Below are 25233 nucleotides of genomic sequence, written 5' to 3'. Positions count from 1 at the left end.
ATAGTCTTGCAGAGAACATAGCATGGAGCAAATAATGCAAATGTGATAGAAGCAATAAAAGAGAAAGTCCTAATGCTGTGGGATCCTAGAGGAAGTGACTTTGCCTAGGAACAAAAAGGCTTCTAAGGAAGCAACATGGATATTGAAACCTGGGTTAGTGTTAGCCAGACAAAGATAGCAGAGAAGGGAAAGCATGTGCAGCAGCCTGGGGCCATGAAAGAATAGGTCATGTTCAAGAACCTAAAAGAAGCAGCATAGAAAGACTCAAGCCTGGAGGGCAAGACCCAGTGTTGGCTGATAAGGCTGGAGAGCTGTGCAGGAACCAGATGGCAGTAACTCCCTAGGCTTTGAGAAGGACCTCAGACTCCTACTGCCAAGGAAAAGGGAGCATTCCTGACAGGTCTTAAGCAGGAGCAGGATGCCAATGGGGATCAGGGATTCAGTCCTTGCTCTCATCACCGAGGCACATTCTTGGCCTTCGCCCCACGCCTACTGAATCAAAACTCTCTGGGGAAGAGCCCTATGACTCTGTTTTTCTTTTCTTTTTTTTTTTTTTTTATGACAGCAAGTCTCTCTCTCTCTCTTTTTTAAAGTTTTTATTTATTTTGAGAGACAGAGAAAGAAAGAGCATGCACACGAGTTGGGGAGGTGGTACCGAGAGAGGGGAGAGAATCCCAAGCAGGCTCTGTGTTGTCAGCGCAGAGCCTGATGCGGGGCTCGATCTCACAAACCATGAGATTGTAACTGGAGCTGAAACCAAGAATCTGACGTTTAACCGACTGAGCCACCCAGGTGTCCCCCCTACGACTCTGTTTTAACAGGTTCTCTGGTTGATTCTCACGTGCACCATAGTTACAGAACCATTGGCCCTTGGTAGAGAAGTTCTCAGTTCTTGCTACACTTTGGAATCACATGGAGATTTAAAAAAAAATAAAATACTGATGCCCAGGCCCAACCCAAAGGTCTGATTTAGCTGGTTCGATTGCAGCCTGGATATCAGGATTTCCTTTCATCTCCCCCAGGGGATTCCAATGTGCAGGGAGGACTGAGAACTGCCATGTCAGAGAGGATGCAAGTAAACAGGTCAGCGATCCAGGATGGGGACAATGGCAACCTGGCCTAAGGAAGTAGGTAAACAGAATAGACAGAGTCAAGATATATTTAGAAGGGGACTGCACAATTATGAAGGGATAAACCAACCTAGTTCCACACATCCTCTCCTCACAAAACCACCTGCTTCACAAAATACCCTGGCCTCCAGCTGCCACGGGTCCCCCCGGGAAGAACGTGCCCCACTCTTCTGTGAATGGCTTCAGTTCCCTGTGTCCTTAGCATAGTGCAGGTGAAGCGGACCATCTCCCAGCCCCAGCTGTGAAGGTTATTAAGAGGATCCATAAAAAACACAGCTGTGTCCCTCATGCTGGATAAAACCAGTGTCTGGCCTCAAGAGTACTGAATTATTAGCCTTGAACTTGCAGACCCGCCTCCTCTCCGAGGGATCATGCTAAGTGCTTTCCAAGTACTGGTTTTCATTCTCATTACAAGCCTCTGCTGTTGGCACTATTAGGACTCGCACTTTGCAGAAGAGGCCTCAGACAGAGAGAGTTCCATATATCTTCCAGTGTCACAGAGCTGGTAAGTGGCAGAGCAAAGATTTGAACCCAGATCTGACTGTTTCCGGTTCCTGGGTCCCCGATCTCTGTGGCCTACAGCTCTTCTGGTGGGGAAGGGAAATCTGAGACCTGTGTCAAACAGAGGGTTTAGATACTGGACCAGCTAATGATACCTGGAAAGCCAAGCTGCTACATGGTGAAAGTAATCAAGGAAGGCTTCCCTGAAGGAAGCAGATCTGAAACCAGACCCTGAACGACATGTCCGATTTGAAATAGAAAGGAGAGAGGAGGTCATTCCAGGCCTGGGGGATTATGGGACAAGACTGGTAGAACCCTGCAAGATCATAAAGGAATAGATTGGTTTTCTGTTTGGGGTATTTTTATGTATTTCTTTGGTGCTCGTTCAGAGAATTACTGCATTTTGGAGCTATTGTGTTATATTTACGGCGTTGCCCAAAGCCAGCAAAGACATAAAAGTGGTGACTCAAATGCAGAGGATGTTCTTACTGGCTGGCCAGCTCTAGGAGCTGAACCCTGCATTTGCAGTCAAAGAGAAGTACATCCTCAGATGGGAACTTTGACCCTTCGCAAGGTCTTCTCTTGGAGAGGAAGTAAGGCATGCTAATGAAAGGCACTAACGATCTTATTTTAACTCTTCGCAAATGAGGTACTATCTCCTTGGGTGATTTTTATAAAAACGGAACGTCATTGAGTATGCACAGGACACCAAATTTCACGTTTTCTCTAGAAATAACCCTGGAACAGAGCGCTAGTAAAGACAGATCAGAGGCAAGCCTGCAGACTGCATGAGAGCCACCCCCAGGAATAAAAATAGAACAATAAACCTGCAATGTGTTGAACCCCTACAGTGCGAAAATGTCTCTTATGATCATCGCTACAATAGTCCTCTGAGGGTATTGGCTTTACAGCTGCGGGTACAGGTGCTCAGAGAGGTTGAGTGCCCTGGGCTGGTCACACAGTGAGTATGTGACAGAGGTTGGATTTGATCTTCAGGTTTTCTGATTCTAAAATCTATGCCCTATTTTCTAAGCCTGTCCCCTCTGCGAAGGGCCAATTATCTCTGAAACAACTGGCAAACTACTTAATCTTTTGAAACTTGGTTTCTTTACTCAAAGCAGGGAAAACCTGTCATGCCATTTGTGTTATTAGAATCAGAATTGGTGTAAGGATGAGATGTGCAGGCTAGAGCAGTAGTAATCGCTGCTGAGATTTTCCTTTTTTTCTTTTAATGTTTATTTATTTTTGAGGTGTGGGGGGCGCATGCACAAGTCGGGGAGAGAAAGAGAGACGGGAAGAGAGAGAATCCCACACAGGCTCCGTGCTGTCATCAGAGAGCCCGACAGGGGACTCAAACCCACAAGCCGTGAGATCACGGCCTGAGCTGAAATCAAGTCAGACAGTTAATCGACTGAGCCCCCCAGGCGCTCCCCACCTTTTTTTTTTAATGAGCTGCTGAGATTTTCTGAAAGTGACCGTGTGCCAGGCATTCTGCTACAAGTCCCAGGAGTTGAAAACTAAAGTTAAGGCTCAGCGAGGTCTCATAATGTGTTCAGCACAGACCAGCCTCCAAGTGGAAGGGTCAGGATTTGAACCTGGACAGTAGGGAGGGAATGCTTGCTGCCCACGTTCTCCAGCCCCGTCGGAGGTGGACGAGGGGGAGACAGGTTGACGGGAAAGGAGCTCGGAGGTGGCAGGCAGGCCCTGAGCACAGTGCTGTAGCCACAGTCCCAACCTCAGTACATTCTTGAGACAGGAGCTTGGGCACCCACGTCCCCTGGAGGGGAACTGTCCTGGCTGTAACTTTCCAGACTGCAGTGTGCCAGGAGGGCGGCATTTGCTGGAGCAGTTTGTGAAGAAGGATAAAAAAACACGGGGCTGTGGAGAAAAGGAGGGCCGTGCCAGCTGACAGGAGTACTTTACAGGGAGCTGCCTCCGCCCTCCTCTGCAGTAGCTCTTGGCAGCCTCCTGCTCAGACACTAATCCCTAGGAACCAAGGGGCCAGAAGTGGAGAGGAAACCAGGGAAATGGATCCAGGGACGCCAGGTCAGCCTCTGGCTTGCACTCCCTGTCACCAGTGACAGGTGGACCCCAAAGCCCGGAATCAAGGATGCTTCATTAGGACTGTAAACGGGTTGACAGGCTAGCAAAGTTCAGTCTTTCCCTGTTTCTGCGGAGCATGGCACTTCCCAGGACACAGTCACTAAGCAGCAAGCAAGCTAGAAGTTAGCAGGTTGGGAACCTGGTCCCAGCTCCCTCGCTGATGATGGTGCGACTTCTGGGCAGGTCACTTTCCCTCTTTGGGTCATAGTTAATTAACTTGGTCGGGCAAGTATCAGAGGCCCCTGTGTGTTCAGCACCGTGCGAGGTGCTGGGGACGCAGAGGTAAGCAAAGTCACACGCGTCCCTGCCCTCAAGTTGCTTAACAGTGTAGTAGGTAGACATCCCAGCGTCACGTGAGTGCAGGTGAAATTACAGCTGTGAAACATGCTAATAAAAGGAGAGGTGCGTCGTGCTAGGAGAACTTGGCAGGAGAAACCCACCAAGTCTGGAGGGGTCAGAGAAGAGTTTGCTGCAAAGCTGAAGGATGGAGAGGAAGAACCGGTTACGAGTCAAGGAGGAGACAGGGGAGAATGCTCCGGGTGTGGGAAACATGCAAGCACCTGGCAGCAGAGAAAACAACCCCTCCCAGAGGCCTCAGTGAGGAGCCCAGAGGCCTGTGCCTGAGGGGGGTGATGTGATGTCCGATGGGCCACAGAGCTCAGCAGGGCCTACACCTCCTCCTGAACTTACTTCATCATCCCTAATGCTCCTTGCAGCCACAGTGCTGGATCATCTTCACTGTCGTCCTGAGGCTGAGTTGGTCCATTCATTCTGAGGCAGAATACCACAGATTTTTCCAGAAAGTAGAACAATTATTCAAATAACGCATGAAGTAATCCGCCTGTTTCCGTTTAAATTTTCCGCATATGTGAATCATGTCTGCTTCTTGCTTGACTGGAGACTGCCTGGCGGCGGTAATAATGATGGGATTGGAACACTCCAGAGTCGGACTTGCCCCCAAATGTGTGAGCCCAAAGAATGCAGGCAACCCTAGGGAAAGGTGATACCCAGAGATGTCTCCCAGGCACACGGTCAAGGCCGATCTTCCAGGGCCTGTGGGGCTAATGAGGAGGCTCCAAGCCTCAGCCCAGTGATGATTTCTCCATTGTCGCAGAGATCAGTGTTCCCAGGTGGGTTCCTCGTAACTGACATATAGATCCACGTGCATAGTGACGTAGCTTCCTCCCTGTCTCCTCCCTCCAGAACAGCTGGACGTGTCCACGGACATGAAAAAAATGAAACGCATGGGAGAATTGCTTCGGAGAGACTATCCCAAAATGTGCCGCTGGGCGTTTAAATGACTTACACACAGGGTGGGATAGGATTGGGAAATGTAGGGCCACCCGAGTGTACCTTCTCACTGATGTGTCATGCAGCGATCCAGGAAGGGGAGAGGGGGCATCGACTCTAACTGGCCACATACCCCTTTCTCGGCGGGACTAGTGTCCCCAGAATATACCTTTGACAAGTGCTCGTCTAGACTTTGCAGAGACCCCTGGGACATAATAGCGAGGGTTTGTCCTTTCTCAGGTGAAGGGACTGTGGACAGAGGGGTCATGACTTGGGCCCAAAGCCCCCCAGCTAAGGGCACATTGAGGACCAGAACACAGGCTCCTCGTTCACTCCAAGGGCTCCCCCACCCCTGTGTCTGGTTTCTGTCATAAATCACAACAGGCCAGGAGAGGAATTGACATCTGATGTGTGCCCTCCCTAGAATCGGGACAATTCTAGAAACTCTTTGCTAAACTATAGGGCCTACTGTGTGCCTGCACCATGCTAGGTGCTTGGCACATACCATCTCATTGAACCCTAAGAACACACTGGGGTAGGTATCTTACCCCAGTTTACAAATAGGAAACCGAGGCTTAGGTCCAGTCACTTGTTCGATCCCTTTGAGGAAGGAAATTACAAAGCCGGGATTTGGACCCAGGTCTGCCTGACTTCTCTCAAAACGTGCCACCTGTTGTCCCATTTAGTCCTTTCAGTAGCCTCGCAAGATGAAACTGATCCCCACTTAGCAGTTGAGGACACTGAGGCTCGGAGATTCAGAAACCTGACAAGGTCGTGGAACCAGGGAGTGGGATAGCTGGGCACAGACCTCCCTCTGCCCTGTTCTCAGGCCTGCGTCCTCTGCCGCGTGCTCTCCCTGCGGGTGTAAACCGGGCCGACCGACAGCCACGCTGGTCTGAGTTCTTGTCTCTGCATTTACTGAAGGGGCACAGCATGAGCTGCAGAGAAACCCAGGCCTTGGGATGGGCTTGAACTGATGGCTTAGGTGATCACCTGTGAGCACATGGGCACTGCTGAGCCCAGCTCCCCATCCCTTGAAGAGAAAAGTTCAGGGAAACAGTCCCTTCGCTTGGCAGGCAAATCCTAACAGCCACCACGCTGCCTCTGCTTGACCTCTGCTAGTAGGAAGATTATTCGTCTAATTAGGTAAAGAGCCTTCATACACATGTACATATTTTAACCCTAATGAGCTGTCAGCGGCAAGGTTTGCCCTTGGCCTGGTTGGCCAGCCGATCTTTCCTTCCCTTGGTGGAAAAGGCCAGTGCAGTAAACAGAACGTTGTTTCCATGGAAGCTCACTCTCGGGTTTTTTTCTTTCGGGCACTTGGAAAGGTGATTACTTGATTTCTCTCTGTATTTTTGGGTTTCATCTGGTAGGGCTGTCAAGCTCCTCGATTGAGGATGGCGTTCTCTCTTATACCAGGCTGTTTGAGGGGACTTTGGCTGCATTTCCTTTTCCATCCCCCACCTTGGGATCATTAGCTGTTGGGCAGCCGTGTCTGCCTTCCGGTCACTCTCCTAATTAAAATCTAACAGAGCAAAGGGATTTGACCCCAGAGAACGTTAGCGGCCCTGGGAAGCCAGGGAAATTTGTTAAGAGGTGGGAGCCTCTGAACCCTTCCTTTCCACGGTGCAGACTATCAGAGCAAATCCCTATATCCACACCACAGAGGGACACTGTCCCGTCTGGTACATTCTTGTCTGAATCTTTGACGCCCCACTGTGGCCCATATCAGAAATACAGCCACCGTGGGCTTCTTTAATAACACAAACAGCAGCCACCGTTTCCTGAAGATTCGTTCAGGAAACTGCATGCCGGGCACTGGGCTAAGCACTTTATATCCACTGTCTCAGTGAATCCTTACGACAACCTTAGGTAGTTTATTACACTGATTATTCAGATGAAAAGGCCTGAAGCACAGAGAGGTTGAGTCACTTGCTTAAGGTCACACAGCTCCTGAGGGGCAGAGCCAGGATAAGGACACATCCATTGCTCTCATTTCTTCAAGAGGGCCCTGGCACTGCTATAGCCTCCCTGGCATAAATCAGCCAGTTGTGACAGCGGACGAAGGGTAGACATTTCTCTGCCCCACAGTGGTGGCTCAGTGTGGTAAACTGTCCCATGTATACAAGGAACAGAAATGAGGCCGCCAAGTTAGTTAATTGTCAGAACCAATTAGGAAACCAAACAAGGCACTTAAGAAGGAAACCAACTGGGGCGCCTTGGTGGCTCAGTCGGTTAAACATCCGACTTCAGCTCAGGTCACAATCTCACGGTCCGTGAGTTCGAGCCCTGCGTCGGGCTCTGGGCTGATGGCTCAGATCCTGGAGCCTGCTTCCGATTCTGTGTCTCCTTCTCTCTCTGCCCCTCCCCCATTCATGCTCTGTCTCTCTCTGTCTCAAAAATAAATAAAAACGTTAAAAAAAATTTAAAAAAAAAGAAGGAAACCAACATAAGGCAGAGCAAAAGAGCTTCAGTTTGAGGCAAGACAGACTCCATTTCTAATGGATCCTACCACTTGACCCGCTTTGTGAACTACAGCAAGTTCCTGAACCTTACTGAGATTCAGTTTCCTCATCTGTAACAGGGGGTAATAGTGGTACCAATCTCCTAAAGCTCTTTCACAAACTGCACCGTGGAATACTTTTCAATCAAATAATTGAGTAAAAGACAAATTGCATGCAGTTCAATAGGCTTATTTATTCTAGTAATTGCTCAGAATCTCTTTTATTCTTAGTTTATTTTTATTTTGAGAGAGAATGAGTGGGGGGTGGGGCGGGCGGGGGGGGGGCAGAGAGAGAGGAAGAGAGAGAGAGAATCCCAAGCACTGTCAGCACAGAGCCCGACACAGGGATCAAACTCATGAACGGTGAGATCACGACCTGAGCCAAAATGAAGAGTCAGACGCTTACCTGGACACTTAGCCACCTGAGCCGCTCAGGCGACCCTAGAATTGCTCAGAATCTTAATCATGTATTATACGGTTCCAGGAGGGAGCAGCACTTCCTGACCCCAGACTCCTTCTCCTGGAAGAATGCATATTAATATCTATTTCTTGAGACCCTTTAGAAAACACTGAAATATAGGTTATAGGATACCAGGGCTTGACTTAGGCATCAGTAAGTGCTAGTCTTCTCTCTTTTGTGCCCAAAATGTACAAATAACCTTGTCTGTCCTTGCTAGATTTAAGCTCCATGGAGGCACCAACTAAGTCTGCCTTGTTCCTTTCTGTATTCCACTGTTGGCATATCAAGACATTCCATAAAAATCTGATAAATGAATGAGTAAATGAAAGAACCCATGAATTAATGAATGAAGCCTAGAGTAGACCTAGCCGGCTTGTCTTCATTGATGACATTCTCTGCTGTCTCTAGTTAACGTTTGATGAGGGCCAGATGTCTCTGCAAAATTTAGTAATAGGGACGGCTCTATAGGATGTGTTTTCTCTTTTTCATTTCTATCTCTGTGAACACCGTATCTTCTGACAGAATTCCCAACTTTATCTTCTAACCAAATCATTCTGCTGTTTCTCAGTGAAGAAGGCAGACGTTTGGTCTGCCTGTGTATTTGAACAAAACATTTCTGAATGTTCCCAGTGGATTTGTACCTGGAGCTGAAGAAGGGTTGGGTTCCCAAGGGAGTAGAATAAAAGCAGCTCCTTAGAGCTTAAAAACAACATGGAAGATACTGTGTTTCCCATGCGCACCTATTGGAAAGTTGTAATGGATGGGCTCCTGGATAGCATGTAACTGCTTTCCTGTGGTTCTCTTCATATGCATGTGGAACAGGTTTTCCAGTTCGTTCTCTGGGCACTGTACTGTGCAAAAAACAAACATTTTAGTGTCAATTTAAAAACATTTAAGTTGGTCACAGTCTAGCAGATTTCCCTACTGCAGAACTTCTCAGAGATTTTGTGCATTTTGACGTACCATTTGCCAAATTCAACTGACCGTTCTTTTGGAGGCCTTCTGGAACCCTTATTAAACTCTCTTTGATAGGATTGTTGTTCAGCAGAACACTTTTAGAATAGATGGCTAGGGGTGCCTGGGTGGCTCAGTCGGTTGGGCATCCGACTTTGGCTCAGGTCATGATCTCACAGTTCGTACGTTCGAGCCCCGCGTCGGGCTCTCTGCTGACAGCTCAGAGCCTGGAGACTGCTTTGGATTCTGTGTTTCCCTCTCTCTCTACTCCTCCCCCAGTCATGCTCTGTCTCTCTCTCCTTCAAAGATAAGTAAAAACATTTTTTTAAAAAAAAACCTTTTTTTTAATAAATAATAAAAAAAAAGAATAGATGGCCAAAAGTTGTCATCCAGTCTTTATGATCTAGGAAATAGTCCTGCTCCTCAAAACTGTGGAAAGGAGAAGGTAAGGCAACTCATGAATTGAATAAGGTGATAAAAATGCATAAAACTAGATGGATTTTATGTGTTTTATAAAACAACCAAAAAAGACTATGCACAATGCTTCAAAAGTATGACCATAATTTTTTTAGTGTTCTTGTTTACATCATATTAAAAATAACTTATTTTCTATGCCATTTTGTACCATAGATGAGATTCTTTCTTTCTTTTTTTTTTTTTTAAGCATGGATCTGGGTTTTTATTTTAAAATTTCTAAATAAAAATGGCTTTTAAAGGAAAGGGACTTAGGGGCGCCTGGGTGGCTCAGTCAGTTAAGCATCTGACTTCAGCTCAGGTCATGATCTTACAGTTCGTGAGTTCGAACCCTGCATCCGGCTCTGTGCTGACAGCCCAGAGCCTAGAGCCTGCTTCGGATTCTGTGTCTTCCCCCTTGCTCTGCCCCTCCCTGCTCGTTCTCTTTCTCTCTCTCTCTCTCTCTCAAAAATAAATAAACATTAAAAATTCTTTTTCTAATAAAGCTAAGGGACTTAGAAAATTCAGATACTTCCTAAGCTACTTTTTTTTGTGAGTTAATATGTACTATAAAGAGGAATAAATCCTATTTGAATGTCACTGTTCCCTCTTTATTACACTTTTCTGTGAATAAAATTAGTCATAAATCACTGAACAAAACAGACTCAATTACAGTTTGAAGGATAATTGTAGGCTTACCTGGAAATAAGTAGAAAACCTTAATTTTTTGGTGCCCATGCCCCCCCCCTCTGATAACCCTCAGTTCTCTATAGTTAAGGGTCCATTTCCTAGTTTGCCTCTCTCTTTTTACTTTTTTCCCTTTGCTCATTTGTTTTGTTTCTTACATTCCACATATGACTGAAATTACATGGTATTTGTCTTTCTCTAACTGACTTATTTTGGTTAGCATACTACATCTCCCAGTTCCATCTAGTTGCTAATGTCAAGGTTTCATTTTTTTATGGCTTAGTAATATTCCTGTGTGTGTGTGTGTGTGTGTGTGTGTGTGTGTGTGTGTTTCAGTGAAAGAAGATGTTTTTTGAATGACAGAAACATAATTCGTAGAGCAAAGATCAACAACTATGGCCTACCACCTACGGTTGCACATAAAGTTTTATTGGAAGACAGAAATGCTCATTCATTTATGGATTGACGATGTCTGTTTTCACATTTGTTTCGAAGACCTGAGTCATTGCAACAGAGATCTTATGACTCTCAAAGCCTGAAGGATTAACTATATGGCCTTTACAGAAATGCTTACCAACCTCTTTCATAGATTCACAGACAGATGTGGTAAGAATGGCGATTATGTAACCAACCCCTTCATTCTATAGGTGGGAAAACCAGAGAAGTTAGGGAGTTGTCCAAGTTTATTTCTGCTTAGTTATGCTGAATCTTATGTCCTAAAACCTCCAACTCCAGGGAAGACTAGGATAGATTTCAACTTAGATGTCAACACCGACTCCGTGATAGTGGCCATCTGGAGTACTAGCTGAGGAAGTCTCAGGGCTCAAAAGAAGGAACGCAATGATTGATTAATCTCCCACGGTCTGGGGGTGGGACAGCTGTGGGATATATGCCATGGAGGCGCTACAGATAGGCACTATGTCTGCTCCACACATTTCTAATAGTTATTTTACTGTCTCCTTCTTTGTATGTCTGTCATGTAAACACTTTCTTCATTGGACCAAAACAGAGGTGCTATTGGGCCCTCATTGGAAGCACTCCTGCCCAGCAGTTCTCAAGTGATTCTTGTGCAAACTCATTCTCTTGTCTTTCCTAGCAACTGTCTACCACGTGATGCTCTGCCTGCAAGGATTTCATTTAAGACTTCACTCAAATTGGATTTGTTTGTTACAGAATTCTTAACTTTTAGTGAAATGTGTCTATGGGGACGGAGATTGGGGCGTGTAAAATGCAAAGTCACAAGTTTATTGGCTTTTGCGATCTAAACTGAACATCTCCCATGTTTGTGCTTTTGTGCAGCTGGACAATCCAGATGAGCAAGCAGCCCAGATCAGACGAGAGCTGGATGGACGTCTCCAAATGGCAGACCAAATAGCCAGGGTAAGGAAGCTTTGGGGACATTTGCTGGGGGATCAGGCCAAAGTTCCACACAGGAAGCACACTGATTTTTATTAAGGTCCATGGAAAGATAAAAGTGAGAAGCAGAGAGGAAGGAAGATGAGGACAATCACTTGACTGAGCCCTCATTCCTCCTTTCTCAGGGCAATTCTCCCAGATAGCATGTATGTTTTCTATGTTCCAGTCAATATTCAAGCCCCACCTTCCCTTTTCCACCTTTCCTTTTCCTTTTGCCTTATGTTTCCAACTGTCTATTGAGAACATTTCTTCTTGGATAGTCCCCTGCATTCCAAGTTAAATGCGTTCAAAATCTAGCTCCTTTTCTTCTTCTTCTTCCCACCGTGTACGCATACCTGCAATGGCTCCTCGTCACGTGTTCTCTATCAGTTACTACAGATGGGACTTCCTAGGTGTTCTCAGTTCCTCCTTCCTGCCCATAACACCCCACACGCAGTCAGCTGCCCAGCTCATTGATTCTACCTCCAAAATGTGGGTCAGATCTCTTGACTGCTTTCCAGCACCTCGGCTAGTGCTTTGATTCAAGCCCTCATCCTCATGCCCAGATCTCACGATAGTCTCCTTGTGGGTATCCCTGGCTCTACTCCTGCCCTCTCCAGTCTGTCCTCCACACGGTTGCCATTCTCAACCTCACGCATGAACATCTCACAAACAGAGCCTTGGAATCCTTCAGTAGAATCCTTCACTGCCCCCAGAACAAAATCTAATCTCTTCAGAATGATATTCCAGGCTCTTCATCAACAGACTAGATCCTTTCTTGTTAGACTCACCTCCCACAACTTTCCCATCAGAACCCCCCATTTCAGCTACAGAGACTGTCTCCCTCGGAGTGGTCCAGCAGGCCCTTTCTCGCCTCGATGACTGTGCACCCACCAGAGTGACCTTTCTTTTCTTCTCCTTTTAGCAAACCCTCTTACTCAGCCTTTGGTGCTCAACTTAAAACCCCTTCTCTGAGAGCTTAGCTAGTTCTCCTCTCTCTCGGAGAGAGGCCTCACACCACATTTAGACCTTTATTGTAACAGTTCATTGAATGGTGACTATTTTTTTTACATTTCTGAGTCTCCTGGTAGACAGGGTTTCTCTAGAGTTGGGATTATGTCTTAACTATTGATGTCTATGAACCTGAAAGTTATCCACTATTATCGCTGTTGCTGTCATTTGTGTTATTAGTGACAGTAGTAATGTTAGTAGAATTCATTGAGTGCTGTTTCAAGCATACTAAATGCTTTACATGTACATCTCATTTAACCCTTAAAACAGCCCCTAAGTATATTTCAGTTATCATTTTTGTTTTAGAGGTGGGAAAATCAAGACTGAGCAGGATAGGTACTGGTTAAGGCACTACCCTGGAACCTTAATTCAAGTCTGTCTAAATACGAGGGCTGGGACAAGGGTGAGCCTGGTACTCACGTAAGCTACAAAATTTAAACGTGGGGGGCCACAAGTGCAGTAAGCATGGTAAATACCATTTTAATGAAATATTTTTAAAGCATAGTTAATGCAAAAACCCATGAAGAGTAAAATATCAAAATTTTAAACAATGGTATCCTACTTGTTCCTCTGGTAACCACAGGGCATATGTCTCTGTGAGGGTAGGAGGCTGTGGGGATGGTTAGGTGGATGCCAATTAGTAGAGCCTGGCTTTTACCCTTTTTGTCTATGGAAAGAAGTGTCTAGGGGCACCTGGGTGGCTCGGTCAGTTAAGCATCCAGCTTTGGCTCAGGTCATGATCTCACCATTCACGAGTTTGGGCCCCGCATCGGGCTCTGTGCTGACAGCTCAGAGCCTGGAGCCTGCTTCGGATTCTGTGTCTTGCTCTCTCTCTCTGCCCCTCCCACCCCCCGTACTCTGTCTCTCTCAAAAATGAAAATAAAATATTAAGAAAAATGTCTGAGGATTTTGGACACATGGAAAGGACTTCTACTGGAAGAGAAACCAAAATGAGATTCCAAAAAGCTCGAAAATCTCCATTTGGGCTTAAGCAGCTTTATTGAAATATTTTGCATTTTGTTTTTGGACATCTTCAAAGTTTATAGTAGCGTCAGTCTGTCAGATAAAAATAAGATGCAGTCGGGGCGCCTGGGTGGCGCAGTCAGTTAAGCGTCTGACTTCAGCCAGGTCACGATCTCGCGGTCCGTGAGTTCGAGCCCCGCGTCGGGCTCTGGGCTGATGGCTCAGAGCCTGGAGCCTGTTTCCGATTCTGTGTCTCCCTCTCTCTCTGCCCCTCCCCCGTTCATGCTCTGTCTCTCTCTGTCCCAAAAATAAATAAACGTTGAAAAAAAAATTAAAAAAAAAAATAAGATGCAGTTATGGATTTGCCGAAAGGTAGCGTAAAAGGCTCTTATGTTGGAAAACCCTGCCTAATGAGAGAAAAAACATCAATAAAGCTTCAGAATTTACTTTTGTAAACTCAGTGTCTCCTCAGCAGATTATGCTGAATATAGAGGTCATTTGGTCCATTCTTAGCCTATTACATACCAAACTACTAAGTCTTCATCTCATTTGAAGAAAATTACACACACACACACACACATACACACACACACACACACACACACACACTTCAAAAACAAGGCCATGGCACCTTTATTTTAGTTGTTTATTTTGAGGCTTCACGTGATAATTTAAGAACCTAGTGTAAGCTAATTTCAGTTTTTAAAAGACCATGAACAACTGTTATCTAGTGAGCCAAATTCCTCATCTATGAAAAACAGTAGGTCCAAGAACTCTCTCCCCAGCCCATACTACTAGATATTCTGATCCCAAGTAGGGTATTATTGACAACTTAGAACTAGACTTTCTTAGACAATGAAATAGGCAATTAAAGTAAATCTATCTTGGTCATTATTTATAGAGAATGGAGAATAATTTCAAAGTATATGGAGTATCCCCCAAACATTTAGGGTATTGAGGATTTCTATGAGTGAGTCTGCCCACCAATATCTCCTGTTCTTGTAGAAATGGACTGTCTTCTTCTTCATCGTTTATTCATGGAATGGTCTCCTTGCCACAACGAATTAGTCCTGGAAATGCATTCTTTACTCACATGGAACCAATCACAGTTCCCAGCCTGCCATGACCATATTCTGGTTGGTCCATCAATGGATCCCTGATGCAACTAAACCAATGAACTACTTCCCTGGGGAATGTGGGCTGTGGGCCAATAGGGCTGGGTCTTCTCATGCTAGAAAGATGTCTACAGCCATGTTCAATTCTTCCATTAGGGAAAAGAAGATGAAAGAATGAAGTCAACATACGGAGAGAGACGGAGACAGGGAATATACTGAGATTCCCAGGATGTTCAAGCCCTTGGTTACACTTATTCTTGAGCCTCAGCTGTGTAACTGCTTTTCCCTCAGTTTAGTTGGGTTCCGAGAAATATAAATTCTCTTTTTGCCTAAACTAGGCTGGCTAATACAGAGGAAAATTGAACAATATCTGCCAAAAATTAAAACAAAATATCGAGATTTTAGATATTGACTAGTTCGTGAAGGGATATTCCAGCAAAGCACCCCTGCTTATCTTTTTTTTTTTTTTAGCATACCCTGATTTTTCTATTTCTGGCATCACAGTGAATTTTAGTGAGAGTGTGCAATTCAACCCATATGGCTGAACATCAGCTCCTGTAAATATCATAACCAGAAATTCCTGGATAGGGGACAGGCAAGATGGTGGCGTAGGAAGATCCTGAGCTCACCTCCTCCCACAGACACAACAAATCTACAACTGTATGTGGAATTGTCCCCTCTGAAGAGAGCCTAGAAATTGGATGAGCAGAGCCCCCACAACAAGGGACAGCACTAACACAGGTAGACGGGGCAGAGATACAGTCTCACTAAGGAAGAAACCACTCCCTAGGTGCGGCATGTCACTCAAATCAGAAGAATCTCAGCCATGTAGAAAGTATCACTGAGGAGCAAGAGATTTGAGCTCCACATCAGGAACCCCAACCCGTAGATAGGCCCCCAAAACACCAGGCTTTGAAAACCAACAGGGAATTCACTCAGGAAAACTATAGAACTGTAGAGAAAGCGAAACTGCTATTAAAGGGCTTACATACAGACTCACTCAACCCAGCAATCAGTACAAAATGCATGAGATTGATAAGCACGTAGACCACAGGTGAAGGAGACCCACTTGTTAATCCTGGAACATCAGACAGTGAGGCAGGAGACATCTAAGCCTCTCCCTGGGGATGGAGACACTGGCTGCAGCCAATTTTCCTGTTTCGTTCTGCTGTGCTAATCCTGGTGCTGGTAGGCAGCAATTTGGAATCCTCCCTCCAGACTGCTATGTCAGGGGATGTGCCCCACTGAGAGCCCCGTACAACCCTGCACCTCAGCAGGACTTCACAGCCAAAAGGACAATAATTCCACCCACCAACACACCTGCAGCCCTCGAGCCAGGCTTTACCGACAGCTAGGCCGACAGCCAGTACTTCAGATCAGATGCACAACAGTGGGTTGTCGCCCAGTCACAGCAGGAGAGTATAGACTTACCCCCACCCCCAGGGCACCTATCTCAAATGACTAGGGGAGTTTGCACGGGGCTCCATATGACACATTCTGCATAAAGCCACTCTTTCAAGACTGGGAAGCATAACTGATCTAAGAGATAGAAATAAACAGAGAATTGAGCATAATGAGGAGACAGAAGAATATGTTCCAACTGAAAGAATAAGACAAAACCTCAGAAAAAGAACTAGATGAAATGGACATAAGCAATCTACCAGATAAAGAGTTCAAAGTAATGGTCATACAGATGCTCACCCAGCTTAGGAGAAGAATGGATGCACATTGCCAGAACTTCAACAAAGTGATAGAAAATATAAAAAAATCCATCAGAGCTGAAGAATATAATGACTGAAATGAAAAATACACCAAAGGGACTTAGCAGCAGACAAGATGATGCAGAGGGATGGATCAACGACCTGGAAGATAGGGTAGTGCAAATCACCCAATCAGAACAGCAAAAAGAAAAAAGAATTTGAAAAACATTAATAATTTAAGGGACCTCCAAGATAACATCAAGTGTACTACCATTCATATTATGGGATCTCAGAAGGAAAAGAGAGAAAGAAAGGGACATAAAACCTATCTGAAGAAACAATGGCTGAAAACTTCCCTATCCAACAAAGGAAACAGGCATCCAGGTCCAGAAATCAGAGAGAGTCCCAAAGAAGATGAACCCAAAGAGACACACATCAAGACACATTATAATCAGTGTCAACAGTTAAAGACAAAGAGAGGATCTTAAAATCATCAATAGGAAAACAACTAGTTACATACAAGGGAACCCCCATAAGACCATAGCTGATTTTTCAGCAGAAACTTTACAGACCAAAAGGGAGTGGCATAATATATTCAAAGTGCTGAAAGAAAAAGAATTATAATCAAGAATAGTCTACCCAGTATGATTATTACTCAGAATTGAAGAAGAGGTAAGGAGTTTCCCAGGCAAGTAAAAGCTAAAGGAGTTCATCAACACCAAACCAGCCCGTTACAAGAAGTGTTAAAGAGATTTCTTTAAATGGAAAAGAAAGTTTATAAATAGAAGTAAGAAAATTATGAAAGAAAAAATCTCACTGGTAAAGGTAAACGTGTAGTAAAAGTAGTGGATGAACCACCTGCATAGCGAGTATGGTGAAAAGAGAAAAGTAATAACATTGTCCAGACCTACAATTGTTAATCCAGGATACACAAAATATTAAGATGTATAATATTATGTGAAAAACATAAATGGGGGAAGGAGGAGATGTTGTACTTTTAGAATGTGCTTGAACTTAAGCAACCATCAACTTAAAATAGAGTGCCATATATGTAGGATGTTATATATGAACTTCATGGTAACCACAAACCAAATATCTATAGTAGACACAAAAATGAAGAGAAAGGAATCCAAGTATAACAATAAGGAAAGTCACCAAATCACAAGGGAAGAGAGCAAGAGAAGAAGACAGGAAGAGAGAAGAGCTACAAAAACAACCAGAAAACCATCAACAAAACGGCGATAAGTACATATCTATCAGTAATTACTTTAAATGTAAAAGGACTAAATGTTGTGATCAAAAGACATATGGTAGCTGAATGGATAGAAAAACAAGACCCATCTATATGCTGCCTACAAGAGACTCACTCCAGATCTAAACACAAACACAGACTGAAAATGTAAGGATGGAAAAAAGATATTTCATGCAAAAGAAAAGGAAAAGAAAGTTGGTGTAGCAATAATTATATCAGACAAAAGAGACTTTAAAACAAAGTCTCTTTGTTTTAACAAAGAGACAAAGAAGGGCATTACCTAATAATACAGGGATCAATACAAGAGAATATAACACTTATAAATAATTGTGCACCCAACATAGAGGCACCTAAATACATAAAGCAAACATTTACAGACATAAAGGGAGAAACACAGTAATACAATAATAGTAGGAGATCAACATCCCACTTATCTCAATGGAGAGATCATCCAGACAGAAAGCCAATAAGGAAACACTGACCTTAAAAAATACCTCAGATCAGATGGACTTAATAGATGAATACAAAGCATTCCACTCCAAAAACAGAATATACATTCTTCTCAAGGATACATGGAACATTTTCCAAGAGAGGTGATATGTTAGGCCACAAAACACGTCTCAATAAATTTAAGATTGAAATTACATCAAGTGGGGCGCCTGGGTGGCGCAGTCGGTTAAGCGTCCGACTTCAGCCAGGTCACGATCTCGCGGTCCGTGAGTTCGAGCCCCGCGTCGGGCTCTGGGCTGATGGCTCGGAGCCTGGAGCCTGTCTCCGATTCTGTGTCTCCCTCTCTCTCTGCCCCTCCCCCGTTCATGCTCTGTCTCTCTCTGTCCCAAAAATAAATAAACGTTGAAAAAAAAAAAAAAATTTTAAGAAATTACATCAAGTATCTTTTCTGACCACAATGGTATGAAACTCAAGACCAACTATAAGAAAACTAAAAAACACAAACACATAGAGGCTAAACAACATGCTACCAAACAACCTGTGGGTGAATGAAGAAATTTAAAATACCTTGAAACAAATAAAAATGGAAACACAACAGTACAAAATCTATGGACCACAGCAAAAGCAGCTCTAAGAGAGAAGTTTATACTGATAGAGACCCACCTCAAGAAACAAGAAAATTTTCAAATAAACAATCCAACTGTAACACCTAAAGAAACTAGATAAAGAACAAAGTCCAGAGTTAATAGAAGGAAGGAGATAATAAAAATCGATTAGAAACAAATGAAGTAGAAACTAAAACAAAACAATAGAAAAGATCAATGAAACTAAGAGCTAGTTCTTTGAGGAAATAAAGAAAATGGACAACCTTTAGCCAGATTCATCAAGAAAAAAGAGAGAGGGACCAAACAAAGTCAGAAATGAAAGAGGAGAAGCTCCGACTGAACCCACAGAAATAATAAGGATAATTAGAGATTACTACAGACGATTATGTACCAACAAATGGGACAACCTAGAAGAAAGGGATAAATTCTTATAAACATGCAATCTTCCCAGACTGAATCAAGAAGAAATAGAAAATCTGAATATACTGATTGTTATTTATGAAATTGAATCAGTAATCAAATGACTCCCAAGACAAAACTCCAGGACCAGATGGTTTACAGGTGAATTCTACCAAATATTTAAAGAAGAGTTAATACCTACCCTTCTCAAACTACTCCAAAAAGCTGAGGAGAAAGGAATGCTTCATAACTCTTTCTGTGAGACTAGCAGTCCCCTGATATCAAAACCAAAGATACCACAAAAACAGAAAATAACAGGCCATTATGCCTGATGAACATAGATACAAAAGTCCTCAACAAAGTATGAGCAACCTGAATTTAATAGTACAGTAAAAGGACCATATAGCGTGATCAAATGGGATGTATTCCAGGGATGCAAGGATGATTCAGTATCTGCAGATCAATGAATGTGATATATCACACTGACCAAAAGAAGGGAACAACTATATTATCATTTCAATAGATGCAGAAAAAGCATTGAATGAAATTCAATATCCATTTGTGATTAAAACACTCAAAAAATGGGTACAGAGGGAATATATCTCAATATGATAAAAGCCATATATAACAAACCTACAGCTAACATCCTATTCAGTGGTGAAAAGCTGAAAAATTTTCCTCTAAGATCAGGAACAAGACAGTGATGTCCACTCTCACCATTTTTATTCAACATAGTATTGGAAGTCTTAGTCACAGAAATCTGACAAGAAAAACAAATAAAAAACATCCAGATTGGGAAAGAAGAAGTAAAACTGCTACTATTTGCTGATGACATAGTACTGTGTGTAGAAACCCTTAAGACTCCACCAAAAAACTTAGAAGTAATAAATGAATTCAGTAAGTTGCAGGATACAAAATTAATATGCCTAAACTTGTTGCATTTCTATACACACATAATAAACTAACCGAAAGAGAAATTAAGGAAACAATCCCATTTACAATTGCAACAGAAAGAATAGAATACCTAAGAATAAATTTAGTCAAGGAGGTGAAAAACCTGTTGCTTTGAAAACTATAAGACATTGATGAAAGATAGGCACAAATAAATGGAAAGGTATTCTTTGCTCATGGAGTGGAAGAGCTAATATTGTTTAAATGTCCATACTACCCAAAGCAGTCTACACATTCAGTGCAATACCTATCAAAACACCTATAGTATTTTTCACAAAACTAGAACAAATAATCCTAAAATTTGTATGGAACCACAAAGACCTCAAATAGCTAAAGCTGTCTTGAGAAGAAGAAAACAGCTGGAGGTATCACGCTCCTTGATCTCAAACTATACTAAAATGCTACAGAAACCAAAGCAGTATGGCATGAAACCACACACAGTGGATCAATGAAACAGTATAGATTGTCCAAGAATAACCCCGCACTTTTATGGTCATTTAGTCTTTAACCAAAGAGACAAGCATATACAATGGAGAAGAGACAGTCTCTTCAATAAATGGTGCTGGGAAAACTGGATAGTTAATGAGTAGAATGAACCTGAGCCACTTTCTTATACCATATAGAACAGCAAATTCAAAATGGATAAAGACTTAAATGTAAGACTGGAAACCATAAAACTAGAAGAAAACATAGGCAGAAGGCTCTTGGACATCATTTTAAGCAATATTTTTTTGGATCTGACTCCTCAAGCACGGGCAACAAAAGCAAAAATAAATAAATGGGAGTACATCAAGCTAAAAAACCTTTTGCATAGTAAAGGAAACCATCAATAAAACAAAAAGACAACATACTGAATGGGAGAAGATCTTTGTGAATGATAGAATCGATAATGGGTTAATATCCAAAATATATTTTTTAAAAATTCACACAGCTCAATATCAAAAAATCAAACAACCCAACTACAAAACTGGTAGAGGGACCTGCATAGACATTTCTCCAAAGAAGACACACAGATGGCTAACAGACACATGAAAAGATTCTCAACATCACTAAGCATCAGGGAAAGACAATTCAAAATTACAATGAGGTATCACCTCTCTGTTAGAATGGCTATCACCAAAAAGACAAGAAATAAAAGCGTTGATGAGGATGTGGGGTAAAGAGTACCCTTGTGTCCTGTAGGTGGCAAATGGTCAAGCCACTATGGGAAACAGTATGGAGGTTACTCAGAACAATAAAAATGCAACTATGATGCAATCCAACAATTCCACCTCTGGGTAATTATTTACCTGAAGAAAACAAAAACACTAATTTGAAAAGATATAGGCACCTCTATGTTTACTGCAGCATTATTTACAATAGGCAAGGTAAGGAAGCAACCCAAGTGTCCACTGGTAGATGAACAGATAAAGAAGATATGGTATATGTGTGTAGTGTACATATATTGTATATATATACATGTGTGTATATTGTGTGTATACATACATGTATATGTATGCATATATATGTATGTATACACACACATACAAAATGGAATGTTACTCAGCCCTAAAAAGGAATGAGATCTTTCCATTTGCGACAACATGGATGGACCTAGAGAGTATTATGCTCAGTGACAAACACCATATGATGATGTCACATATGTGTGGAATCGCAAAAACAAAAAAACAAAACAGAAACAGATTCATGGATACAGGGAACAATCTGGTGATTGCTGGGAGAGGAAAATAGGGGAAAGGAATTTAAAGGTTCAAATTTCCAGTTATAAATAAAACATGAGGGTGAATGTACAGCACATATTGTAATAACATTGTAATAACCTCGTATGGTGACAGATGATAGATTGATTCGGTGATCCCTTCGTAATGTATATAAATGTTGGATCACTATGTTGTATACCTGAAGCTAATAGAATATTGTATGTCAACTACGCTTCAATAAAAAAAAAAAATGCCTTCACCAATACAGATCCTCATTTTTTCCATCACCCCAATCTTTGCGAAGATCCAAGATGCCTTTCAACCAGGCCTTTACCTTACCTCATCCTAGCCTCTCTCTCTCTCTCTGCTCATTCAGCCTTCATTAAATGCTTTGCACACTGGCTGTACATTTTCATGTGAACTCTCATTTAGATCAGTTACAATACTGGGAGTTTCAGTGATTCTCCCCAGTTCAGCACATGGAAGAGTTTAAGTGATGTGCCCAAGGTCACTTAGTTCATAAGTAGAAAGTTGAGTGCTCTAATTCCAAGTATCATGTCTGTTTGTTTTGTTTTTAGTAGTCATATGACAGGCAGGAAGCTAGTTACACCAGGACAGGACTGGTTGTCCCTCAAGTCAACTACCTTCTCTTTCCACTAAACTTTACTCTAGATTTCCTTCAGTTTATCCAGAAGGCCAAACGAAGCAAGAGCGTCAGGCAGAACTGGCTCCTGGAGTTCTGTATCCTTTTGCTTTGATTTCGTTGGACTCTGGAAAAGAGGTGGTAAGGACCCCGGTGTTTCTGCTGGCAGCATTGTCATTGTCACACGCGTACAAAAGGCTTATGTGTGTTCTTTCTTCCTAGAAGAGAAGGGAGGCAATACAGGGAAGTTTTCCTCCACCGCAACCCTACACTGTAATCTGTCGAATCAGTCACACTAACGTCCCACAAATCACCAGAGATGGCTGCTGGAGCTGTCACTGTGAACATCAGACATGCTGCCTTAAAAGTTCCATGAGGAGATCTGAATGCATTTTTTTTTAAATGTGGTAGAAAAGGCTTCTTAATCCCTGTTCAAACATTTTCCCAAATCCTCTCATGGTGATATTAAAATGTCCCCAAATTTCACCTAGGAATTAAGTCTACGTTATTTAAATTGTGTCGTCAGAAGTTGACATTGGAGCTTAAACAGACAGATTGTGGCATTAGCGGTCCTGTGATATTTGCCAATTCTTTTGGCCACATTTTGAGGTAAAATTCCAGACTTCGTGAGCTAATTATATACAATCAATAATACAGTTTTTATAGTATTCATGGAAGAGGTGTGGGAGTGAAACAGCATTGGTTTTTCAAACTATCACTTAAATGTGGAGTTGCTATTTAAACCCCTATTCTCCACAGAACAAAATTACCATCTCATACCATGGTCCTGCTGCAAACATTGATGAGACTGTGCCCCCAGGAAGGAAACACTATCCAAATATTTCCCTCTTGGAAAAGTTCTGCTGCACGCATTGTCAAAAATCAGATAAAAATGGATTCTTCTTCTACCAGAGAATGATACTACCCCCCAGCTTACAAATTAATTGTTTGTACCTGGCATTCACCCTGAGTCATGAGGTTAATACAGTGTCCAGACGCACTAGGGTTTAGTTTGATTTTTCTACCTGAAAGAATGTGTGTGGGGAACATCTCCCTGACTCTGACCTTGGCAGGTAGCTAACCGCACAGGAAAATCTGAGTCCAAGCAAAAATCTAAATGCCGAGGAGAGCCTCTGAAGTTCGTTAACTGAAGGGAAGTCCATCTAATTCATAAAAGCTGAGGAAGTAATGCCAAACCACTTAAAGACGGTTTTGGGGAAAGAAGCCAATCCTGGAAGATATCATACCTATGCCCAAAGCACCTTCTAATGTGCGTCATGCTGACTTTTACTAATTATTGACCAAGACCTTCTTTCTCTCATTTAACACGCCTTCCCTTCTTCATCACTCCCTGTACTTCACCCCATGCCCACCAACACACAGTCCACATTGACTGGTCATAGTGGAACGGTCACTGCCGTGGAGGGCTCGGCTCTTATCGGTCCTGTGCTGAACACTGAGATAAAGCAACACAGAGAGGGTACGCGATGCTGAGAAGCCCCCTAGGGTTTACCTTGGCTCTTTGCCATTTAGAGCCAGATAGTTCTTCTCTATGGTATGGTAGCTACAAATATAGCTAAAAATAAAAAAAAACCAATGGAGGTTTCACACTCCATGCTACTGATTACTGAATATACTTCTATGCATCATTTTCCTCCAGAATTTGGACTAAATGATAGCACTAGCCTCAGTTGTTGGAAGGATTAAGTGAGGTAAAGCATGCAAAGTATTTACTTAGTGTCCGGGACACAAACAACAATTGTGAGAGCCAACTAGCATCATGATCTCTATGATAGTCACCGTCATTATGATTGGTAATGTTATTGTCAGCAGCGGTGGTGGTAGCATGGTACCTGATGGATATGTATATGTATATGTGTATGTATATATGTATACATATATGTGTATATACATACATGTGGTATATATATGCTGATTATATATAGTCAAAAAGTATTGGTGTTTGTTTTTACCTTTTACTCTTCACAATAACTGTACGAGGCTTCTTATCCCTACTTCAAATATGGAAACTAAAATTCACAGGGAAGAAACCTGTCTAAAGTCACCCAACTAGTAAGTAGTAGACCCAGGATTCAAAGTCAAGTTGATTTCACTCATGTGAACTGGATAAGATTCCTTGGTGAACTTTGTACTCTACACATGCCTCTGTTACTTCATGTGTCACAGGGCATCTACTTGGTTTTTTTTTCTGGCATTCCCCTTCACCCCATACCATCACCTCTTGGCTGACTCTTTCATCCCAATGACATCCATACACCTGACACATCATAGGAGCCCAGGACTTGTTTGAGGGATTGTATTGAGTAAGTACAACATTGTCAGTGAGCTCTGTGTCTAGGAGGTGTCCTTCTGCCACATCCTTCCTTCTGGTCACCTATCAGTTTGCCATTTGAGCCTCTGGAGTCTAAGGATCCGCTATCTGAGTGGGGGTACCCTTGTCAGCTTTTACATGTGACTCTTCATCCTCTATGGATAAAAATGAAAAGACAGAAAAGAAAAGTAAATGGCTGACAGAGCTGTTAGCACTTTCAAATGCCATTTTTCAAGATGTTTCAAAAATCACTCAGTGTGGCCGAGCACAAATAACCCTGTTAGGAATTGTCCTTGGGAGGCCATCCCCATTGAGGAGTGTTATCAGCCCAAAACAAAATTAACGGACAGCAGAAATTTTCTTTGGAAGACTTTGTCCATCCATATGCTATGTCTTTCATAAAGCGATATGAATAAACAATGCTTTTGTCAAGGCTAATTTACTTTAATGCTTGGGAAAGTAGCAATCGAAATGGACGACTACATTTTCCTTGTTCTTGGCACAACCTCAGCTTTGAAATGTGTTTGTAATGGGTCTGCTGCTAAAAACTCCCCTCAAGAACCTCAGCCTAGATTGACAGAATGCTATTTCTTCTCAAGGCTTTAGTACACAGGGCAGAAAAATGGCCTTGTT

General features: G+C 42.9%; 1 protein-coding gene across 13 annotated transcripts in view; it reads left to right on the top strand.

The window, feature by feature from the left end:
• CADPS (calcium dependent secretion activator) overlaps positions 1–25233 on the top strand; it is a 483782-nt gene that overhangs the window by 203295 nt on the left and 255254 nt on the right. For all 13 annotated transcript variants that reach the window (XM_047847306.1, XM_047847316.1, XM_047847337.1 and 10 more), the window contains one exon: positions 11384–11464. In XM_047847306.1, the coding sequence (XP_047703262.1) occupies positions 11384–11464 (81 nt within the window). The remainder of the gene's footprint in view (positions 1–11383; positions 11465–25233) is intronic.

This window comes from Prionailurus viverrinus, chromosome A2 (genome assembly GCF_022837055.1).
Source record: "Prionailurus viverrinus isolate Anna chromosome A2, UM_Priviv_1.0, whole genome shotgun sequence".
In the NCBI taxonomy this organism is placed as follows: Eukaryota; Metazoa; Chordata; class Mammalia; order Carnivora; family Felidae; genus Prionailurus; species Prionailurus viverrinus.
The sequence above is the reverse complement of the archived record's forward strand: the minus strand, read 5'-3'. Positions and strand labels throughout refer to the sequence as shown.